This window comes from Bidens hawaiensis, unplaced genomic scaffold (assembly GCF_021521415.1).
Source record: "Bidens hawaiensis isolate Kalapana, Puna unplaced genomic scaffold, B.hawaiensis_p1.1 tig00004020_1, whole genome shotgun sequence".
Classification (NCBI taxonomy): domain Eukaryota; kingdom Viridiplantae; phylum Streptophyta; class Magnoliopsida; order Asterales; family Asteraceae; genus Bidens; species Bidens hawaiensis.
This window is the reverse complement of record NW_027491236.1, coordinates 1,192,051-1,212,670: the sequence shown is the minus strand read 5'-3', so window position 1 is coordinate 1,212,670 and position 20,620 is coordinate 1,192,051. Positions and strand designations below refer to the sequence as shown.

Sequence of the window (20,620 nt, the reverse complement as noted above, 5' to 3'; positions counted from 1 at the left end):
TGTGGTGTTTGCGGTTATGCCGTCTTTTTCGTCGTCTACTTCTCGTCGCAAAAGGGTGGTTTAAAAAATATTGAGTTTTGGTGGATTTAAGAGATGTATAGATTATTGAAGGCTTATACTTATGGTTTATTATTATTTTTTTAAATTAAAATGTTGATACAAAAGCATGTGTTTGGTTTATATTGTGATTGTTTACATTTGTAAATCGTTATAACTTTATGCATTTGATGTATATATGTTATATCAATTTAATTAGTCATTGAACTTTATGTATCGTAAGATTCATTATAAGGTACCTCAGATTCCCTGTTGAGCATTTTTCTTGATTTGATTGGTTCATGACATAGATGGTGTTTGAAAGGAATATGGGTGCTTATAAACCGTTGAAATCAACTCAATTGATCGAATGACATCAAGTCAAACCATTGAAATTGACTCAACTGATCAAATGTAATCAAGTCAGCTGGTTTTGCCGGTTTGAAATTTGTACAGTTTCAATCTATAGTATGGTTTTGACTTTTGACAGTATCATTGTTTGATTATCATGCTTAGCGGTTGAAACTTGAATCATGTCATATAAACTGAACTGGTCTTTTAGCGTTTCTCTTTATTGGAATATGCAATAATGTATATGTATGTATGTATGTATCAATTAACGATATTTATTATATTAGAATTATAAATACAAACTATGGATTTTGAATTAAAAAAACGTTTAGACCACCAAAAACCGGTCGATTCAGCCGGTTAGATCTGTTGTTTCTCAAAACCGTAGTTAGCAATTTAATCTAGAAATTTTTTTGTCAAACTCGACCAAAAGAGAGACAATGAGCAATTGAACTCGTCAGTCGCCAGAGAGGACAAATTATGTTGCTTTTTCTCTAGCGGGTTGTATATCTTTTCGTGATTGATGGCCCATCTTTCTTTATATATACTTTTTTAATTGATTCACGTTGTGAACCAATATCCACGGCCATTACTATTTTGGGACTTGCAAGTTGCAACTTTTCAAATTTAAGATTGAACATTCAATTAAACATCACAAAAAAAGCTTTACACGTGGAATGCAATACAAAACATGATACATAAAAAGTTTGGTTTGTCAATACACGCATATTTGTAAAAGGTGGGATGTACTTAAAAAAAAAGGTAGGTTACTATTTCAACTCTCCCATTGCTTTGTCAAAAATGTTCGATGTTATCGCCTCCATCAATACCATAATTCGCACATGATGGAAAGACTTTTGCAATAGCATATTTATCACATGGAAATATTACATCCAAAGTTTAATATACCGAAAACTTTCTATAAGAAGTAACCAAAAGCCCATGATATATTAGATTAATTACAAACTATACATGTTAAAAAATTGATTCTTAGAACTTGCATAGTTACAAGATTTTTCAACAAATCCTTTGGTCTTGAACAACACAACACTAGTTGCAATAATAGGGAAACTAGTTGCAGCCACCACTTGTTCTGTCGATCCACTTAATCCGACCACAGATTTCAATCACAATTTTCTTCCTTCAAATATCCATCACCTCTCACAAAGTCAATCCAAACCCATTTCAGATACAGGTTCAAGTATTATGGAAGTGAGAAGAATGAATATGAATATGAACATGACCTACGGTATGGTGGTGCAGCAGAAGAGGCGGCTGGAGTATGATTTTGGAGGGAAAAGGGTATCAAAATCAAAGAGCTATTTTAGTGTGGAATCGGTTCTGGTGATGGTGGGATTGGCGGTGTCGTTGTTGGTACTTCCGGTGGTACTTCCGCCGTTGCCGCCGCCGCCGCCAATGTTGCTGCTGCTTCCGGTTGTTATTTTGGGTGGTCTTGTGGTGTTTGCGGTTGTGCCTTCTTCTTGGTCGTCTACTGCTCGTCGCAAAAGGGTGGTTTAAAGAAGATAGATTGGATTATATGATGGATTTTGGTAGTTTATGAGAAGTAAAGGAGGGCTATTCTTTTAGTTTATTATTTAGAATTCTCATCAAATGATTATAAAAGCATGTGTATTGTTGTCTTTTAAATTTGTAAATTTTAACTTTATTATTACTAGAGTACAATAGATTTTGTGTCTCTTGTGCCAATTTTGTCATTAAACTTCGTTCATACAAGGTACCAAGAATCTTTTCTCAGCTTTTGTCCTAATTTGGTTTATCCGTGACTTAGATACTGTGAGTGAGGAGTACAGATGTGCTTATCGATGGTTGAACTTGATGGAACGGTTTAAATAAGCAAATCAAACGGTTTGAGATTTATACAGTTTTGACAACATGGTAGCTGGTTGATCCAACCAACAATATGGCACTTAGGACCGGCCGTGTTAACCAAACCCAACATTGAAGGTTTTGTTTTTCTTGTGGATGTGTTAATCGAGGGTTGGTATCGATAGAAGGATAAATAAGCACGTCAGACGGTTTGTGATTTCTACAGTTTCAACAATATCAACAATACGGCAGCTTGTTGATGCAACCAGCAATATGGAACTTAGGACCGCCCATGTAAACCAAACCTGACATTGAAGGTTTTGTTTTCATTGTGGGATATGCAAGTATGTAGTATATTCATTGTTAATGTTTTATCATTTTAAAAGTTTTTGAACATACTTTGCATGATCAATCCATGGTCAAATCGTGCATCAATCATCTCTCTTTGGTAACCAATGAAAGTTGTTCGGCCTTTTATGGGCGATAATTTTCCTTTGTGATAACACTTAAAAGTCGCATTTTACACAAAAGCACATACAATAACTCCTTAAAATTTCAAGTACAACTTTTTCCACAACTTAAAAGATATAGAAAAACAACACACTTCCAAACTTTCTACTCCTCAGCAGCACTTGCAGCACTTAGGTCTACATTCAGGTCAAGTACCTACATGAAAACGCGTGTTAGCAAAGAAACAGACATCATTAAGGGAAACAAATTAATTAGACGAATTATTTACATACCTTCCCTGTTATCATCGAGTACATGTTGAGCACATCAATCACAGTTGACTCAAAATGAGTTGTGGCATCATAGCTCTGTTCAACATAAAAAAGAATTAAAACATGATAAAACTATTTGTTGCAAAAAATTAAAACTCACTGTGGATATAAAGCAATTATCCAAAGACGGCTCGTTCACTGGTTCGTATCTGTCATATATATCATAAAAGATTTCATCAACGGGACCCAAAAGATCAAGCCCGGGCTTTAATTCAATTTCAGGTTGATCAGTTTCTGCCTCTGTAGATACAAATGCAATAAACTTCTCTTTTGGAGCAACATTGTGAGAGTATGAACAGCAAAACAGATACCTGCAGAATGTAAATCATTATTGGTAATATTATTTACTTTAAACAAGCCGTTATTATTATTATTATATAAAACAGCATGAACCATATTTTAATCATTGCCTTTCAAATAAATAAGTGTATATAAATATTAAAAGATCAATACTGTAAAAAAACAACAATTTCTTTCCTTTAGCCTAATTCTGATATATTATAGTCCCACAACTTGTAAAAACATACAGAAAAGTCACTAAACTAAAAAACATTGAAGTCCCTAAACTTGCCTAAAATGCACAAAACTGTGATTTTTGTTTTAAAATGATGAGTTGTAACAAAAAATTATACCGTGTTATTTTTAAATTGGTCAAAATATAATAAAGTAACATTCATTATTTTTGAAAATTGCAACAAAAAATTATACCGTGTTATTTTGACAAATTTCAGAGTTTTTTTTTTTTTTTTGACAAGTAAAAAAAATAAAATAAAAAAAAATAAGAAAGTGTATTTTAGACAAGTTTAAGGACTTTAATGTACAAAAATTAGGTTAGTGACTTTTTCATGTATTTTCTACAAGCTGAGAGATAATATACCAAAAATAGGTTGACACTTCTCCGTGAAAAATAAGAAAGTGTGTTGGTTTTTATGATAGTATATCAATTAAATGCCAAATTATATTTAAACTCACATGTCAGATTTGCGACCCAACTGCTTCTGTGGGAGAATAACCTGCACCGAGTGTGAGTCGTTGGTATTTGGAATGGGATTGCTCATAATGCAAATTGCTCGGGCCACCTTGCCCACCTTCCTCACCTGTCAAAGACCATGCTTAGATAATTAATAAGCGCAACAATGATTTCATACTAATAATTCATGTCACATCACACAGCAGCCCAAATACTTAATTTTATTATATATTTAGAGTAACACTGTCACAAATGCACAATAGTCAACGCTAGCTAATGCTATAATAATAGAATCCCACTTAAGACAAGGAAGAAAAATATACCTTGTTAGGCAAATAGGAAGGATCACAAACAACTTTCTTGCACTTGGCTGTTTCACCCTCTGAAGTAACACCACAGACCTTGCCCTCTTCATCAAACTCAACCTAGTATTTTGAAAAATTAAAAACGTCCATAAACCTAGTTAATTATATATTCGGGAAAGCCAGGTTCAGAATACGAGGAAGGGCGTGATATAGCAATATAGTGTTAGGAATCAGAGTCGGTACGCAGCGGAAAACCACACACAAGCACAAACGAAAGCAGAAAAAATAAGAGACACGAGATTTATAGTGGTTCGGCCAAGATGCCTACGTCCACTCTGCAACTAGGAAATTCTTTATTAGGTGCTCAAAGAATACAATTACATCATGTGTATTTATAGGACGAGATTAGCTTGGGGAATAAGTCATCTAAATTAGGTAGGAACTAATTAGGGCCGGCTGCCCTTTTCCTTAATTCAAACCAACCTAGGGCCGGCCAATTAAAGGCCTTCGCATCCCAACAATCTCCCACTCGAAGGTCTTTGCATATTCAGCAATTTCATCCAAATAACCCAACATCAGTAACTCCAGTATTCTTTATGTCTGAGTCCTCCAAGCCTCCAGTTCTCACAGAACAAGCTAAGACTCCAAAACCTCCCTAGTTGCAATTCCCCTCATCAATTAACTGAAGGGCCGGTTGAAGCTCCCCCGAGCTCCAACCCAGTCGTGACTGTTACCGCCACAAACTTCTCCTCTGTCTCAACCGATTTGCACACTCCACCGGATCCAGAGATACACCGAGGACCTTTACCACTCTCCTTATTAAGCAAGATTCTTCCAAGAGAGATTTTCACAGCCGGACTAGCAGTCTTCAAAACCCAACGTTGTTTTGTAACAGTAACCGGAACACGTCCCTTGCTCTCACTGTCACCGAACCCCTGACCTAGTTTAGACTTCCGACTCCGCTCAGCTCGAATCACTTTGGCACAAGGCTCTAATCTTGCAAACTGAACCTTCTTTTGCCCCTTCGACTCAGTGAGCCTAACTTTGTTTTGAGGGACGGCCACGCTTCCCTCAACAGGTACTTCCACCATGTATAATGAACCTTGCCTGTTTCCACGAGCAATAACCAGATTACCTTTAGTTACCTTCCATTTGCCACCACCAAACTTTACTTCTAGTCCCTGTTTATCCAGCTGACTGACAGAGATAAGCTTACTCTTCAAAGCTGGAACAACCCTGACATTCTTCAAGTTCCATGTGGTTCCCAAATCAGTTACTAAAGTAACGTCACCCATGCCCGTAACATCGAGAACATCCCCATTAGCCATTCGTACCTTCCCAAAGTTACCAACCTTTAGATTCACCATCGTATCCCCGCTGTGCATGGCATGGCACGATGAAGCAGAATCCATGGCCCAAGAATCAATAGAAGACTCCGTACAGCAAATCAAAGCATCTTCTTCAGAATCAGAACCAAATTGATCCTGACATGTGTTTATCTGCTTTTTGCCTTCATTCTTCTCAGATTCTTCCTTGTTCCTTCTTGGACATTGATTTTTCACATGTCCAAACTCCTCGCAGATCCAGCACCTCACATCCTTTAGAGCTCGAGTTGAACTTTTCCCCCTACTCCCACTGCTCCTGTTATTTCCCCTTCCCCTGCCAACATTAAGTAACTCTGAAGATGACCCGCCACTAGAGTTCTTCCGGCGAATATCTTCACCCAAAACACTATCCCGGATCCCGTCAAACTTCAAAGTACCAGCCCCCGCAGAATTCGTGATCGCTGTCACAAAACCTGACCAGCTTTCAGGCAGAGAGGATAACAAAATCACAGCCTGAGTATCATCATCAAATTTCATGCCTACGGTTAATAACCTAGACAAAATCGAATTGATGTTATTAATATGATCAGTAACTGAACCGCCATCGTTCATCCTTGTCATGAACAATTCCCTCATCAAGAACACTCTATTACCGGCAGAAGGCTTTTCATACATGTTTGACAGAGCCGTCACCATACCACATGTTGTGGTTTCTTTCATTATGTTGAAAGCCACGCTCCTCGTCAAAGCCAGTATGATCTTTCCTTTTGCCTTCTTGTCCTTTGAGTCCCAAACCGCTTCATCAGCCGCACTCATTCCTTTTGGTTTTTCTGTCAAAACCATATCCAAATCGTGTTCCCCAAGTAACGCCTCTATTTGCATTTTCCACCATGCAAAATCAGTCCCGTTAAACTTGTCGATTCGAACCCTCCCGTCTTCAGCCATTGCGAACGAGAAAGAACCAAAAAAAAACACGAACAACCTGAAGCCGAGCAACCTCCAAAGAAAAAACCCTAAAACCCGAAACACCCGACCCGGTGCTTCACCTGCAACGCCCGAGTGAAACCTGCAACTCCAAGAAGTCCAAAACAGGAATTCTAATTGCAAAATCACCCGGAAAACCGTGTGTAAACAACGAGCCAAAGCTCTGATACCAGTTGTTAGGAATCAGAGTCGGTACGCAGCGGAAAACCACACACAAGCACAAACGAAAGCAGAAAAAATAAGAGACACGAGATTTATAGTGGTTCGGCCAAGATGCCTACGTCCACTCTGCAACTAGGAAATTCTTTATTAGGTGCTCAAAGAATACAATTACATCATGTGTATTTATAGGACGAGATTAGCTTGGGGAATAAGTCATCTAAATTAGGTAGGAACTAATTAGGGCCGGCTGCCCTTTTCCTTAATTCAAACCAACCTAGGGCCGGCCAATTAAAGGCCTTCGCATCCCAACATATAGCATACCTTGCACTCAGGTTTATTCAACATATAGGTTCCACCATAAACAGCACTGAGCCGAGCAAAAGCCTACAAAGTATGTTGGAGTAAAACATTAAACTCCACTTCATATTATACTTGTAAAATGAGGGATTTACTGTAAAACCATTTTTAAAAAATGAAACAAAGGTATCTAGAACATGTACCTGAGGAAGCTCGCCTAGTCCATACAAAGGATAAATGTATGGTGATCCTCCTTGAAAACGTGCAAGTGACTCAGCATAAAGCTATTACACAAACAAAATTTGAAACTCAGTTAGTTTTAAAAAAATTTATGAAGTGAAAAGAAGACGAGTAACGAAAATTGACAAATAATTTACACCTTCATTCTTTTGACTGTATCCAGAGCGGGTTTGTTTAAGTAACGGTCATCTCTGTGCAAAGCTAATGCATGGCCAATGAAATCCACTGTGTTGTCATCAAGACCGTATTTACTGAAAATATAAGATATCATTAGTGGCGTTTGAAAACAACATTTCATACAACTAATCAAACATTGAATAGTGATGGTGCAAAATAACATTTCACAATTAACTTTGATATCTTTTAATATTAATAAAACAAGAAGCATACGCAATAAGCTCTCTGGTTGTCACGCGCGTCAAATCCAACCCCTCGTGTGTTTTGGGGTCATTCTCAACATAATCCTGAACATAAATGAAAAACTTGCGAGCGCGACGTTTCTCAAAAATGCCCATGAGAGGGGACTTGAGGGCCTCCATGTCAGTAGCTGGTACTTTGTGCACCTATGCAGTTAAAATAGTTCAAAATTGTAAGACATTAAAAGTTACAAAAAGTTGCAATTATTTGATGGAAACAAATTAACAATATACCTTTCCTTTGTTATAAACAAAGCTGCCATCTACTGCTTTAAAGTAAAGATATTTTGTGACATCAGTGTGAATGAGGACGCGCACCAGTGCACCATTTGCCATTATAAACTTGCAATACAAAAAATATCATGCTGAAGAATTAACACAGGTAATAAATTTAGAGAGCAAAAATTAACAAGATAGATACCTTGGGGATCATGTCCACATTGTAATCTCTGCTAGATCCTAAATGAGCTGGAGGCTTATCACTTCCTTTAAATTTTTTCCAAAGCTGTAAGTTTTAAAGCCGTTTATGTTACTAAAATCTACATAAAATTGTATTAAGATAGATGCTAAAGAAAAAAAACCTGAATAAGGTTGAGTGAGGTTGATTCTCCTCCATAGTAATCATTCCTGTCCATGTGCAAAACCTGATTCACAGACATAAAGTATAAGAGTAAGACCATAAATGCATTTGTCAGTTATATGAAGATCTTCAAATTGTGTTGAAAATAGATAATGTTTTGAATTCGCAAACATATGCATTACACTAAACAAATTCGTTGGTGAATTTTCAACAAAGCCACTATGCACATCTAATTTAATGATTACAATCTCAAGTAAAGAAGTATGTTGCGGGTTTCTTTATTAATATCAATTATAGCCTTACAGCACATAACAGAAAAAACTGGCAAGCAATAATGAAGACAGTCAAGGAAAAAACAAACTTTCGAACCTTTTGGTATAAATACTGAATACATAGCAGATTAGCAGTTCCTTTCTCATAATTTAAAAAAGAAAAAAAAGCATGTTTCTATTAGGTTAGAAGTCAAATACAACTGTTACTGCAACAAAATAACATATGGCTCATATGAAAGTGATGACCGATGACATACAAATCATTTATGAAGATAATGAAGGTATCTTTTGCTTTAGATATACTTTATTGAGATATTGTGATATTTGGAACGGTAATATATTCATACAACTCTTATCAAAATTTAGAAGAGCAGTTCATTCCAAACAATGTCAATACTATTCGTACAATAATTCATGAAACATTTATACAAATTATAGTATTTTGACAAATTATTATACAAAGCTTGTGATGATTAGAGTATCTTGATGGCTTATTAGTGATATCAACACTCAACAAGTTAAAACATATATAATCCAAAATAAAGTTTGTGTGTTGAGTTTAGATGAAATTTTGATGCACTACTCTTTAATTTAAATGTTACCTTACCATATTAGTTAAAGATATACAAAGAAGTTTGTTTTTAACATTGTCTTGTGTAAAACAAATACAAACAGTACTACTATTCGCTTCAAGAAAACCGCTAATAAGTAAAAACTTTATTTGTCCAGCCAACCAATGATCAACCATATACTTATGCTCTGTTAAAAAAAGTAAAACTAAGAAAAACAAATCCTAAATTTTTACTAGTAAAAATTTACAATCACCAAATTTACTTTATATTTTACATGTATCTTTAAAAGGGTACAGAATCAACTAAAACAATCATTGTTCTATTTTTGTGGCAGTTGCAAAATCTTAACAACATTATCTAAATATCAGCAACTCTAATAAACTTGATCCATAGACCGATAAATAAATTTTCACGTCCTTTAAACAAATGAATTACATGATTAGATCTTACTAATCGACCGAGTTCCAATCTAAATTAACACAGATGTAACAAATTATTTCACTCTCTGTCACTTTAATACAAGCATAAAATTTATTACATCACCAAAGGTCCAAAACATCCAAATGCAAACTATCAACTGGCACGAATCAAGGAGTAACTCTCATAACAGCCTTAGATTATTATTACTATACACAATCTGACAATCATCAAATAATAATATGATAACCTAATTATTCTCAATTTATAGCAAAAATAGCGTGATCCTACTGATCAATTCAGATCTGATGATCCGGACGAATAATCGGAACCAAATGTTGACCTAAAAAACTAATCAAGTAACTATAAATCAGGAAGAAGTATGATGATATGAGGTGTGTGATTAAGTGCAGAAAAATCGGAATGAAACAACCTTGAGACCATTGACGGAGAGAAGACCACTGAGAATGCATTCCTTGAGACCGGTTCCGAGTACGACCACATCATACTCTTCATCCATACTCGCCGATTAACACAAATACTAATTAGGGTTCCTAATCGAGTAAAGATGGTGTCTCCGCCAATTTTATTTATATTCAACACTATACTCACTCGACGTGATTTTTTTCTCTTTTATTAGGTTACCTTTCACGCATTCGCCTCCTTTGGACTTACAATTTGAGGGACCCAAGTTTTCGATCAATAAATATGAGGATTTTTAAATTTAATTACTGTCTAGTTTTTGTTGATTAAATATAACATAAAATATTTATGTTGAGTACATGTTTGGTTCGTCGTTTAAAAAAAATAATCTAAACTAATCCTAGCTATTTGTTATTGTAAGGCTGAGCACGGTTCGGTTATTAGGTGAAGCTAAAACCGAAACCGAAGTCATTGGTTTTTTGAATATGCAACTGTTCGGTTTTTGTTTTTCGGTTATTTTCGGTTTCGGTTCGGTTATAGTCGGGTTTTTTTTTTCTTTTTCAAGTTATGTGTAGACGATGCAAAAATAACTTAAAAAATGAAACTGATAATCTTAAGTTTGTAAGAATAAAGAATGTATTAGAGTGCTACATATATATTAAATTCAGAAAAACAAAAATAGGCGCGTGTTACGTACAACCATACGAATACAAAGTTGCTATAGTAGTAAAGATTAAAATTCTACAAAGTTCTTAATCAAAAAACACTAAAAGTTTAGTCCCGGTATTCATTCATCATTTTATTCATCTTCGAAGTTGCTATAGTGTAAGTTACACGCCGTATAACATACACGGCGTATATTCTGTCTTGGCGTGTGTGTATATATATATATATACGCTCATCGTATAAGTATCTCCTAAAAAACGTCAAAAGCAAGCTCTGCCATAAATCCTAATATTAGCGCAGATTAATCGAATCAAAACGTAGCTAAGTTTAGGTTGCGGTGTAGGGTATATATACTGAATGTTGTAAGCCCCCGCCCAAGCCCGCTTCATTCTATACAAGACTGTTATTTTTAAATAAGATTTTCCCATCGATCGGCTTTCAGATGATTTTCCGTTAACAAATTAGGTGGTATTCCAATAAATAGTGTGGTGAACTTTTATCAATTTTCACTTTTGTTTGTGGTTTTCATATTTAAAAATAAAAAATAAAATAATTTAATAGAAACTAATATATTTATTGACTTCAAAATGCATTTATTAGTTAGAAAAACTGTTAATCAAACTTACGAAAAGGTTAAATAATCTTTTATTTTAAGTTTAATAAAATATTGAAATTTCATGTTGGATCATCTTCTAGAGAATCTCCATGGGCACCAACGGAAATCATAAACCGTTTGGTGAGAAGTTCGTTTACGTTCAAGAATCGTTTGACGGAAAGTTTGTTTACACGTTCATTCGCTTAATAAATAAACCAACACGAACTAGAAATCTTGTTCGTTTAGTTAAATGAACGAACATGAACATGGTGAACGTTCGGTAATGTGCTCATTTATGTTCGTTTACATGCGTTTGTTTATGTTTGTTAGTTAAATGTTTGTTTTATATTTAAATAATATTTTACATGTACGGACCAGTATAACATTTAAATTTGGGAAAATTTTTCCAAAATAGTCATTTTACCAACTTAATTATTTCCATTTTTGGCCATCATACCCATAAAATCCCTAAAATAGCCACCCAAGAACCGTCGTCCAATAGAATTTTAATGGATTTGACGGAATTAGTTAAAGAACTCATTGACCAGTAAAAAAATATCGCCACGTGTCAATGTAATAATGGATCCGACGGAACGTAAAGAACTGTCGGATCCGACGGAATTTTTCATCTCCTACCTCTTAAACCCTAAACCTCCCTCCGTCTCCATTTTTCTTGTTTCTCCACAAAATCAAGCTAATCCATAACTCTATCGATCATTCAACACTATACGAACCAGACATGATTTTTTTCTCTTTTATTTAATCACCTTTTTTTTATTTAATTACTGTTTTTATGTTTACCCGTATCCGATACATATTTTATAAGTTTTGAGTCGCACATTAGGTAACTAAAGAGTATTATTGAAACCAGTGGATACCTGACTAGGTAATTACCTGATAGAAATTCAACATGTTGTATAATTAGATATTTGAGGTTGGAATTACTTAAACCCGTCTCCAACTCACATGTATATATTTTGCTACAGGGCTTTGGAGCCCGTTACGGATGCTCTTAGCGAATCTATAATGCACGTCCATAAATCAAAGAAATGTTTGTATTGCTTTTAAGAACTTTACACTAGAGCTTACATGATAACTCTAGGCCGGTGTGTCGTGACAATAGAAATCTGTAAATGTCCTCATAAATTCATACGCAATACAGTTGTTGTACTTCATTCTCCACAATACTTAGAATTACAGACTTGAATCATCTAGTTTTCTTACTATCCCATTTATTTCTTCTGTTCTCAAAATTAAGAAACTAAGAAGAATATATTTCTTATATAATTCTTTAAGATAAATGAAATAATTTAATAAAGGTTTGACCGGAGAAATACAAATACCAAAAGTTAATATGGTACTTACATAGAATAAAAGGACTGGTTTCCAAGTTACGTCAAGATACAAATTGAACATAAAGGGAAAATTGAAAGTCTTGCATACCAAAAAAATGTGGAGATTGCAGAAATTACAATGGAACAAGTTGCAGAATATGTTACACAATCGGTAAAGCTTAATAGTACGTAGTATATATAAACAAATGTCTATGCAATTATCAGTGTTGGATAAGAAAATATCAAAATACCAGGCATCAACCAACGTACACTGAAATAAACTTTTCATCCACCGGGACGCTTTTTATGCTTACAATTAGGACCTTTTGCTCCTATTCCTCTTCCTCTTTCTTGTGATCCCGCTTTTAACACTCTCAGTATCTCCCCGTCCCGGCTGTGTTGCATGTATATACAAACAGAAAATTAGGACAATTAGCATCAATATATATATATACACTAGCCAGTTGCCCGCGCGATGCAGCGGTGTACGCGCAAAGACAGTCGGTGTTAATACGTTTGTAACCTCGCAACGGTATGTGCGTAACCCGATGGTGGTATGCATTTAACATGGCATCGGATGTGTAACTGGTGCCAGTAAGCGCGCCACACAACGCCTATACGCGAGCAATCCGGTATGTATAAACAATGTCATTCGTTTTGAAGGACTTGTTCCGACCCGAAAACGTTTTAATCCGAAGCCCGTTTTGACATGAACTTTTTCGATATAAGCCCATCCTTACATCAACTATATTAACCCTTTTTGTATTAACCTGCTCTGACCCTAACCCGTTCCGACACGATTAGTCGGACCTGCCAATAAACTATGACAATACCATATTCAAATTAAAGAGAATAAAATATTGGATTTTATGGTGTATTTTTTTAGAAAAAATATTTAAGTATAAAAAGGTTATGGTTGTTAAAAAGTCGTAAGGGTAGTTGGTTTAAAATGGGGGGGAAAATGTGTAACTATTTTGTAAATTAGCAAAACATGATTGAAGTTGAGGGGCCATTATCGTAAATTATTTTTGAATGATCAAATACTATAGTACACTTAGGTAGCCATTGGTATGCAGGAATGACAATAGGAATAGATTGATTCATTACGTGAGAATGAAAAAAGTGATGTTTGGTTCCTCAATGGAATGGAATCATCCATTACACATGGAATTTCATTCAATCAAAACTATTCCTTCCCACCCCCCTTCTTTTTTTTCATTTCATTCCTCCTTCACCCTACTTTCTCAACAACACTACCACCTAACAACCACCACCGCCACTACTATTGGCACCACCACCAACTCCGCCGACACCACCACCGCCCCCCGACACCATCGCCACCGCTACCACCATTTTCGTCGTCGGAGCTACCACCATCGCCATTGTAGGTTTTCTTTATATTTTTTTTGTTAAAAAGTATTTTTAGATAGGAGTGTTTTTATTATTTCTATTTCATTTCTACAATTTTTTTGGATAGCAAACAATAAAAATTAATAATTGATTTCATTCCTATAGGTTAACCAAACAAGATAAAGGAATGGTAATTATCCATTTCATTCCCTTGTCCATTCCATTCTTTCTCCCATTCTATTCCCCCTTCATTCCATTACCTCTAACCAAACATACCCTTACATTTTTTAAATTCTATGCATTGTTAATTGTATAATATGTATTAAAAGTGGTACCTCTTAAAATTTAAGAGGTCGCTCACTTCTATATTATATATATAGTATAGATATACTTGTGTGTGCCTATATAAAAAGAAACAAAATATAGATCGAACCTTGGCATTAACATGGGGATGTGGAGATACGAGGCTCTTGACGAATATACTTTTACCAATATATTTCCTTCCGTTAGGCACACGAGTACCATCACCAAGACTACACATCTTTTGTGAATCCCAAGTATATGGCATGAAGTGCGCAACATCATACATGTTGAGACAATGGTCAATGTATAGTTCCCACTCGTTATTTTTCATTACCCACTTCTTATCACGAGAAGGATCAAGGAAGCAACACTGATATATGCATAGACAGTCTGAGACCTTTGACATCACAGACATAATCTTCCAAATCTGGTTGGGGAATTTCTCTAAATTCCTCTTTAGATAAATCGAAAGAAATAATTACCTTCTTCTTATTTACACCCGTCATGAACCAATAAAGCGCCCCGCCACACAAACTAGCAGATTTATGAGTAATCTCATACCTTATTTTTCCAAGAACTTTCCACCTATTTGATTTCAAAGTTAACACGTAAAAAGTTGTCCAATTTTTTTCACGTATGTTCATAAAGCCTGCTATAACCTTGTAATCATCAGCACACGGATCATAACCGAAACCCCAACATACTTCATGCCTGATCATTCCAGGTACTTCTGGCGTGATCATTCTACGAACCCGATAGGGCGGTGTTGGAAGTTTCTTCTGCTCCCTAGTTGAAGGATTGGTTACTACAAGCCTAGCACCTCTGGGAGAAAAGCATACGAGGCCATTGCAAGAACCAACAATACGAATTATGTCGTTGTAACCAACGGCTTCAGAACTAGATTCAGAATGGCATATCCTTCTATGGCCAAGTTGATGGTTGTCATGATCACTTTTAATATAATGGTTCAAGTGAGCTTTAACAAAACGAGGAGTGGATATAAAAGAAAGCCATGACTTACACACGCTCTTGCATCGGATTACATCTTTCACGTCCAGTCGTAACAGGATCTGCTCAAATACATCAAACGTAAGGTCTGCCATGAAACTTAATATTAGCGGATTGATCGAATCGAATCGAAACGTAGTTAGGTCTAGGTTACAGTGCAGGGTAAAAATGCTAAACTTTATAAGCCCCCAAGCCCCAGCACCAACCACGTCAGCCCAAGCCCACTTCATTCTATATAGATTATTTTAAATATTGTGAACTTTTATCAATCTTCACTTTTGTTTGAGATTTTCTTATTTAAATAATAATAATAATAATAAGTTAATAGTAACTAATAAATTTATTGACATAAAAATGCATTTGTTAGTTAAAAAACTGTTACTCAAACCGTCTAAAAGGTTAAACAATCTTTTACAAAGTTTTAGAAAATATTTGAAATTTCATGTAGGGATGATCTTTTAGAGAATCTCCATTTTCCAATGGACGTCCATAAATCGTCACATATTTTAGTTTACTTTTCGACTTATGATCTGATTATCAATTGGTTGTCATCATGGTGCTACAAGGGGAAACGAAGATAAGTCAAAAATTCATTGGGTTAAGTAGTTTAAGGTTGTGGCTCCTCACTGGTACTTCGAAAATCCCATGCTTATTCAGTTTGGAATTAAATAAGAACTGCATGGCGGAGATTTGTTACGTTCGTAATGGGTCCATAATCCATTGGGTTTGGAGGTGGAAAAGGCCTCCAGAAGATAATGACAAGATCAGTGAGCTTAATTATCGCATTCTTGCGGCTGTTTGATAAACATTGTGTTGAGCTGTTAAGATGATAAACTGATTAACATGTATAGCCTCTGAATCGATCAACAAGTTTATATAACTTATCCATTTAGAGGCTACATGAACCATTAATATGTGTCTTTTAAGTGAACCAAATACATGACTCAACCTCTCTGACCAATTCAAAGTAAAAACAACCCCTCACTCTACAAGGTGGCAATCTCAGATCAAGAAAATAATTGGGTTTTGATGAGACGGTGGCGGATCATTCTCAGTTTTCTCTATAGGGTTGCGATTGATAGAGTTCAGGTTGATTTAAAAAAAAAATATTCGTACGTTAAGGGTTCAACTAGTGTATTTCGATTTAGATAGCATTGCCTAAATTTGGGTTACATAGCTAGTTAACCGATTTTTATATCCTTTATTATTTGAGTTAGATTCATTGCATCTTTTATCGTCTTGGTTCCCAATTCTTAACATTGCGTGAATATAATCCAATCTTTCCACAGTATTGCTTGTTATGTCATAGAATAACAATACTGGTTTTCAAGTTATGTCAATAATCAATATACATCGGAACTAAATATAAAAAAATTGTAAGTCTCGCATATTGCAGGAGATAAACGTGTAAATTATAAATAACAAAATGAAAAAAAATGTGGACATTGCAGGATACATGGAAGTATATACTTGCATGTTACACAATGAAACGTTTCCCTTTTGTCTACCACTTTATTGTAATCATTAGGTTGGTAATTTTCTATATTAGTAATTACATAATCGGTAAAGCCTAACAGTAGTAGACCAATAAATTCATCATAAGGCATTGATGCCAATGAATATAAAACACACGTCCATGCAATTACTAGTACTGGATAATAAGATATAAAAAACCACCAGAAGGCAGCAGCTAACGCGGGAACTAATTTCGTGCCCATACGGAAATCTTTCTATGCTTAGGAGACCTCTTGCTCCAACCACTCTGCCTCTTTCTTATGTTGCCGCTTTTGACACTCTCAGTATCTCCCTGCCCCTGCTACATTGCATATATATACAAACAGAAAATTAGGACAATTATGTGTGTGTGTGTGTATTTGAATTAAAAATAAAAGACATTTAGATCGAACCTAGGCATTTGCCAATGGTCCCTCATAATTATCATTATCATTAACATGGGGAGATACGAGGCTCTTGATGAATACACATTCACTGATATATTTCCGTCCCCTGGGCCGCACACGAGTACAATCATCAAGACTGCACATCTTTTGGGAATCCCATGAAGTGTGCAAGATCATACTTGTCGCGACAATGGTCAATATAAGGGTCCCACTTGTTGTTTTTCATTACCCACTTCTTATCACGAGACCGAGGGAAGCAACACAAATATATGCATAGACAGTCTTCTAAAACCCCGAGTTGGAGATCTTTGATATCACAGTCATAATCAGCTGTATCTGGTTGAGGAATTTCTTTAAATTCCCCTGTAGATAGGTTAAAAGATATAATTACTTTCTTCTTATTGCCATCACTCAGGAACCAATGAAGCGCCCCGCCACACAAAATACCACAATCCTCCTCCTCCTCAATAATCATCCCATACCTTATTTTTCCAATAACTTTCCAAGTATTTGATTTCAATGTTAACACAAAAAAGGTTGTCCAATTTATATCATATTTGTTCCTAAACCCTGCTATAACCTTGTAATCATCTGCACATGAATCATAACCGAAACCCCAACATACTAATTCCCTGATCATTCCAATTCCATCCATATTAGGCCGATAGGGTGGCGTTGGAAGTTTCTTTTGTTCCCTTGTTAGAGGATTTGTTACTACCAACTCAACATCTCTAGGAGAAAAACATACAAGGCCATTACAAGAACCAACAATAACGATTATCTCGTTCCAACGAACCCAGCGGCCATTAGGCATAGATTTAGAATGACAAATCCTTCTATGTCCAAGTTGATGATTGTTACGATCACTCTTGATATTATGGTTCAAGTGAGCTTTGACAAAACGAGGACTGGATATAAGAGATAGCCATGACTTACACACACTCTTGCATCGGATTAGATCTTTTACATCCATTCGTAACAGTATCTGCTCAACCACATCGAAAGCAAGCTCTGCCATGAATCCTAATTGCAAGATCGGTCGATAGAATCGAAAGTGGGCAACGTAGCTATGTTTAGGTTTGGTGCAGGGTATATGTTGAATGTTACAAGCCCAAGCCCGCTACATTCTATATAGATTATTATTTTATTTTTTTAAATAAGATTCCCACCGGCCTTTTGGGTGATTTTCTCTTTACAAATTACATCTTATTTCAATATATAATATTGTGGTTTTCTTATTTCAAAAAAATTAAATTAACCGAAATCAATATTTTATATTAACTGTCTGATTAGTTTGATCATGTATAATAAGGAAACTAGTATTCTTATCATACTTTTTTCTCAATAATCTTTAGTCAAGGTGGTTAGGGTGAGACACCCAAAAAGACCAAAATACTTAACAAGAGGAGGACTTGGATTAAATTCCTATTTGAGACAAAAAAATAAAATAGGAGGCTCAAGTTGGGAGAGAGCGTTATTTCAATTATAGGTGGGTTTCCTTCTCAGGATGAAATGGAGATAATCGGATACGTCAGTGACTGTCAATGATCTCAATTGGTCGTTCAGGAAAAAAAACCCTAGTATTCTTACACGTGCTTCGCGGTGCGGGTGTGAATTTTTAATTTGTAACATCCGTTTATTAGTTTTAAAGCACAATTGATGGTACGTTATATTGTGTTACTGCTGGTCACACATGATGCCAAGGGTCACACATGATGCCGAGTCATTACTTGGGTCATATATCATACGGTCCTTTTTGTTAGTGGTGAACTTGCTGATGCAGTATAATATGCATGCGAGTAGCAGTGCCTCTATCATACGTGCTACCGTCACCGTCTGATCATCACCGCCATCACCCTTGTCGTTGTCTAACCACTACCACTGCCCACACCGTCACCACCACCGCCGCCACCACAACCACCACCTGAACACCACCCCCCCTGCACCGCTACTGTCGCCGCCGCCTTATCACGACCGCCACCATTGTCGCCATAGCCACCACAACCATTGTCATTGCCATTGCCCTCACTACTATCGCTGCTAGACCACCACCATTGCTGGCGCCACCACTACGACCGTCGCAATTGCAATTTCTTTTATTCTGGTAATCATTTTTTATTTTGAGAAATTGGGGATCATTTTATTTCATTCATGTTTCTTTGTGATTCCTAAAAAACATAAAGTACTAATACATTCTATTAACATATGTTAATTAATATGTAAATCAAATAAAACGTACAATTGAATGGTAGTGACTTATTTAATTCCCATCTCCTTTCCATTCCAAGATTTGTTACTTGTCACTTTCCGTAAACACTTCCATGTTGCGAATATATGGGAGATAACTCTTTGACAAATTTGAGACTTAAACAAAGAAATATTTGTATTACTTTTAAGAGAACTTTACAATAGAGCTAACATGATATAATCTAGGTGTGCCGTGCCGATAGAATCATCTACTTTTCTCTTAGGCCCGTCCCGATTTATTCTGTTCTTAGAAGAAACTAAGAAGAATTTGTTATATAATTCTTCAAGATAAATGAAGTAAAGGTTTGACTGAAGAAATACAAATATTAAAAGTTAATCTTGTTAGGTATTGAACAGAGTCGGTACGCAGCGGAAACACAAACACACACGCACAAACGAAAGCAATAAATAAGAAACACGGGTTTCTACGTGGTTTGGTCAAGGCGACCTACGTCCACGGGCTGCAACTAGGGTATTTTATTAAGCACAGTACAAAAATTACAATACATGACTATGACATATATATAGAGAACAATTAGGTTAAGTGACTTAGGGACCAAGAAAACGTCAAATGGGTTTTCCTCCATAATTAAATGGGCCGCCCCTTTTGTCTTCTAATTGTCAACCAACGAACCCGGCCCAAAGGCCTTCACTAATCCTAACAAATCTGCTATTCCATATTATTATACATAGACTAACAGGACTGGTTTTCAAGTTATGTCTAAGATGCATCGGAAGTAACTGAACAGAAAAGGATTATTGAAAGGTTTGCATACGGCAGAAGATAAATGTGTGAATTACAAAAAACAAAAATATGGAGATTAAAGTAATTATAATGGTACAAATTACAGAACACATGGAAGTATATACGTGCATGTTACACAATCGGTAAGGCTTAATATCTGAACAAAAAAGGATTATCTTGCTCCTATTCCTCTTTCTTATGTTGCTGCTTTTAACACTCCCATTGTCATGCCCCTGCTGCATTGCATGCATATACAAACAGAAAATTAGGACAATTTAGCATCAACATATATATACATATATATGTGTGTGTAAAAAGTAAAGGACATTATGATCGAACCTCGACATTTCTCAATGGTCCCTCATAATAATCATTAACATGGAGGTAAGGAGATACGAGGCTCTTGACAAAGATACTGTCATTGATATATTTCTGTCCGTTGGGCATAGGAGTACAATCATCAAGACTACAGATCTTTTGTGAATCCACCATATATGGCATGAAGTGTGCAA

General features: G+C 35.8%; 2 protein-coding genes and 1 pseudogene across 2 annotated transcripts; all 3 read right to left on the bottom strand.

Moving 5' to 3' along the window:
- Positions 1-2,767: 2,767 nt before the first annotated feature.
- Positions 2,768-10,056, bottom strand: LOC143625104 (guanosine nucleotide diphosphate dissociation inhibitor 1-like). Its single transcript, XM_077095553.1, has 13 exons — positions 9,970-10,056; positions 8,277-8,339; positions 8,117-8,200; positions 7,930-8,037; positions 7,670-7,842; positions 7,419-7,530; positions 7,243-7,323; positions 7,064-7,126; positions 4,290-4,391; positions 3,969-4,093; positions 3,097-3,307; positions 2,958-3,032; positions 2,768-2,880 (listed from the first exon to the last, which is right to left on the bottom strand). Exons 1-13 carry the CDS (start codon positions 10,054-10,056, stop codon positions 2,830-2,832), a joined length of 1,335 nt encoding a protein of 444 aa, XP_076951668.1. The 3' UTR covers positions 2,768-2,829.
- A 2,783-nt stretch (positions 10,057-12,839) lies between these two features.
- Positions 12,840-15,310, bottom strand: LOC143625024 (F-box/kelch-repeat protein At2g43270-like; annotated as a pseudogene).
- Positions 15,311-17,246: 1,936 nt separating this feature from the next.
- On the bottom strand, positions 17,247-18,134 carry LOC143625023 (F-box/kelch-repeat protein At3g23880-like). The gene has a single exon (XM_077095493.1). The coding sequence runs from the start codon at positions 18,132-18,134 to the stop codon at positions 17,247-17,249; it is 888 nt and encodes a 295-aa protein (XP_076951608.1).
- Positions 18,135-20,620: the final 2,486 nt, after the last annotated feature.

Bases quoted from the DNA above. Each gene is read 5' to 3' on its own strand.
- LOC143625023 (XM_077095493.1), bottom strand. From the start codon at position 18,134: ATGGCAGAGCTTGCTTTCGATGTGGTTGAGCAGATACTGTTACGAATG.
- LOC143625104 (XM_077095553.1), bottom strand. From the start codon at position 10,056: ATGGATGAAGAGTATGATGTGGTCGTACTCGGAACCGGTCTCAAGGAA. The intron at 7,324-7,418 runs GTGTAAATTATT...TTTGTGTAATAG, and splicing joins ATACAGTCAAAAGAATGAAG to CTTTATGCTGAGTCACTTGC. The intron at 3,033-3,096 runs GTGAGTTTTAAT...TATGTTGAACAG, and splicing joins ATAATTGCTTTATATCCACA to AGCTATGATGCCACAACTCA.